Raw genomic sequence first — 3,685 nt, 5'->3', positions numbered from 1 at the left:
ATGAACATTTACTTGAAAATGATAAAGAACAAGATGTTCCAAAAGGTTTCTCAAGAGACCCCAACGAGCTTCTCAATTTCTTTCTTATTTAACCTACTCATTATCAAGGTTTCCTTATATTTAGATTGCTCATGGGTGAATTAAATTCTTCAGATTTCAATTTTGTACCAATTAGTTGATGCGGTGAAGGAATGGAAAATGGAGAGAAGAAAAGGGAAAAATTACACAACAATGACAATGATGAAGGTTAAAATAGGTTGATAAGGAAATGGGAAGAATTATGCAGAAGTGGCAGGGATGAAGGTTAAAATAGTATTGTAATGGCAACAACGAAAGTTACGCAAAAAGAACGATAAATTCCCCAAAAAAATTTCCTAAAGCCCTGATACCATATTAAAGGAGAAAATGATTCTAAAATTCTTACATCCACCTTTACAATACATGATATCAAATATGGGATTAATGAGGAGAAAATAGAAAACTAAATCATAATCGAACAAAATATCCTAATCAAATCCCTCAATTTAAGGGATTTCAAACTAATCTTCCTAACCTATTTGCAACTCATATATGCTTTAACAACTAAATCATAAGAATTTGTAAAGAAAAATCCTTATGTAACTAATATTCCATTTAGGTAAGTTCCAACTAATTGCTTCACTAAGTCTTGCCAACAAAAGAGTCCATAACATAGGACTCATCTACTTATCATTTAAGCCAAAAGTATAATATATTGACAGAATGAAAGTTAGCATGCTATCCCCTCCCCCCAAATTAATTTCAAAAAAGTAAACGTAGTAAGTACTACTAGAAAGACAAGTATCATATGTAATTCTATGACCTAAGCTTTTAATAAACCTTAGGATTTCCCTTTTTTTGAACTCCGGCATTGAATAGCAATTTGTCTTCGCCAAACATGAATAGGAACCTGCAAAGCAGTAACTCAAATATGTTTAGGTCCCTTTTTGTGTCAGCTTTGCAAGAAAAAGAATTTGGCAGATGAGTTTTTACTCGATAGTTCTACATTGATAACAGATCAAAGTTATTGAAAATGTAAATGTATCCTTACAGCAGGGAAGCCACCATAGTCCCCAGGCTCTCTGATGTCCTTAGTGACACAGCTATTAGCAGCTAGTCGCACCTGCATGACTAACTTCATTTAGAAACATACCCTTCATGGAAGCATTTAAACCTTTAACTCCCTTTGCTATTTCAATGGGATATAATCAAATCAATGACAAAGGAAAAACATACAGTAAGCAAGACAGCTTTGAGCAAGTATACAATCTGAAAAGTTTAGCAATAGGTCCTTTTTCTTGCCAGGCATTTGCTAATATAATGTTAAATTTCTAACATGAAAATTGATTGTCATATTGATCTCTTAATTGTGTCACTATATAAAATTTTAAAGGACCCTCAACAACTCAAAGCAAGAATTAATTTTTTGTTCTCAATATCAAGTAAATACCTTTGATATGATAGAGACATGATCACGCACTGCTACTCTTCCCCCTAGGACTACATAGTCTCCTATTCTGTGGCAGGACAGAAACCAAATATGATCACAACTCCCAGAAATTTTGAAAATTTTATCAAGTTCACATACTTGAGCACACTCAGAGACATAAGAAACTCGAAGGGAAAACTGGAGAAAAGAACTAAAGGATACTAATAACATACATCACTGAACCAGCTATGCCGACCTGTCCACAAAGCATGCAACTTTTCCCAATAACTACATTATGTCCAATCTGCATGGCCAGCATTTGGGTAAGGGCATTAACATAGAGTATGGCTATCAACAAGGTCAGACAGAAAACACCACCTGAACTAAGTTATCTATCTTTGTATGATCTCCTATTACTGTGTCTCTCCAACTGCACAACCAAGTAGGTGATATACTTTCATTCAACATTGGTCTGCTCAGGAATGCAGAAACAAGTTAGAAATGGAAAACATTCAGAGTTAATAGATAACTAGCCTGCCCCGATCAATGCATGTATTAGCTCCAATATCCACGTGGTTCCCTATCCTAACATTTAACATCTGAGGAAGAACAACACAGAAAAAAACAATAAATGAATTTACTTGTTCAACAAATCTGAAATACCCAAGCAGCAATTCTTTACCTTTTTTCTTTTCTAAATCAACAAGAATAAATTCAATGATAATTGAAATGTTAATCATAAAACAATTCCTAAGTTATGCCTCGTAGTGCTCGAAACACAAGCAAGTTTTAAAGAAGTTCCTATGTAGCATAAGAGACAATTTCAACTATTCTATCGGTTAATAGATTGTATATATATGTTTCAAGTTATGGCCAATTATTCAGGCTGTTAAGAAATATGATCATGGTAGGATATTTTTCTAGTTGTGAATGTTGTAATTCTTAAAATCCAATAAACACCAACTTGAGGCTTCTTGACCATGTTGCCATCCTCATCGACAAAAAATCCAAATCCTGCAATAAATAAAATTAGATAAAAAAATTCAACTTCAGTACAAAATTACACTTCAATAGTCCAATAACACAGGTAAGGAAGTAAAGGAGATATATGTAGACATTTTGATAACGGATTAACTACCAAATGAATAAATCCGATGTCTTTTATAACTTTCAAGCTGAGAAGAAGCTGACTTACCATCTTGACCGATGCAAACTCCATTATGGATTACACATGAATCACCTACACTGCAGTTACTAAGTGCAGCATTATACCTGAACAAAGTTTAATAAATCAATCAGGAAACAAAGAGGCCATAAACACAAAATTAAAGCAAAACATCAAAGTTCACAACATGGGATGTCATATTGAAAGATTTACCCAATCTTTGTAAACTGGCCGATTTTAACACAAGGGCCAATAGCAGTCCCTGAACCAACATGAACATTTGCACCCAAAACGGATTTCGGATAAACTATCGCACCAATCTCGATAACCACAGTTGGATCAATACAAGCTGACTGATGAAAATGGCCACCACCATTTTTCCATTTTAAAAACTCCTGGCCATCATCAACGTCAGCTCCAGTTTCTGTCTTGACAGAAAAAAGAATATGAAGAAAGAGCAAAGCTAACCGGTAAGTATTTAAGCAATACATATCCATTGAGACATTTTAGCAAACAGCTGAGATGCTATAGAAACTGACCGGAGTTGACCACGCTATTTGGCAATGCGGTTCGGTTAGTTGAGGACACAAAGAAATTATAGAGAGAGCCAAAACGTGAAGGAGTAGAAAGAGGAAAGTTCCTGAAAATGAAAGGAGGAATTGAGGATAATCTTTTCAGAGTAACTGCCATAACGACAATGGGATCGTTTCAGTTACTGTGACGGTTCACTGAAGAGTTGGAGAAAGAGATGAAAATGGTAAAGATTCTTTTTCGTTGGGTTTAAGGTTTGGGCAAAAGCATGAATGAGATGGGCCTTAATCCATGTTTGGGCACAAATTTAGATTAACGTATCAAAACATAAATTTTAGGGTTACATCTCTTTTTGAGACTTAAATTTGGTAATTTTTTTCATATTAAGATTTGAATTTTTTATCTAAATTAATCCTTTAAATCTTAAAATTAAAGATTTAATATAAAAACAATTGTTAAATTCAAGAACTAATTTGGATAAAAAAATTTAAGTCTCAATGTTGGAACTGGTGTTTAGTTTAAGCCTAGTGTGAGAATAATTA

The 3,685-nt window shown here is 33.9% G+C and overlaps 1 protein-coding gene across 2 annotated transcripts; it reads right to left on the bottom strand.

Annotated features, from left to right (window-relative positions):
• Positions 1-596: 596 nt before the first annotated feature.
• LOC108484737 (probable UDP-3-O-acylglucosamine N-acyltransferase 2, mitochondrial) lies at positions 597-3,447 on the bottom strand. Of its 2 annotated transcripts, none has more exons than XM_017788639.2 (10): positions 3,152-3,436; positions 2,826-3,036; positions 2,643-2,719; positions 2,412-2,461; positions 1,982-2,046; positions 1,826-1,877; positions 1,681-1,751; positions 1,469-1,535; positions 1,070-1,141; positions 597-928 (listed from the first exon to the last, which is right to left on the bottom strand). In XM_017788639.2, exons 1-10 carry the CDS (start codon positions 3,300-3,302, stop codon positions 860-862), a joined length of 885 nt encoding a protein of 294 aa, XP_017644128.1. In that variant the 5' UTR covers positions 3,303-3,436; the 3' UTR covers positions 597-859. The 2 variants fall into 2 exon arrangements, 1 of the variants encoding a protein (XP_017644128.1); XR_008284337.1 differs by having other exon boundaries at positions 856-928; positions 1,070-1,149; positions 3,152-3,447.
• Between the last annotated feature and the right edge of the window lie 238 nt (positions 3,448-3,685).

The sequence above is a fragment of the Gossypium arboreum genome, chromosome 6 (genome assembly GCF_025698485.1).
Source record: "Gossypium arboreum isolate Shixiya-1 chromosome 6, ASM2569848v2, whole genome shotgun sequence".
Lineage (NCBI taxonomy): Eukaryota > Viridiplantae > Streptophyta > Magnoliopsida > Malvales > Malvaceae > Gossypium > Gossypium arboreum.
This window is presented reverse-complemented; position numbering and strand designations above follow the sequence as displayed.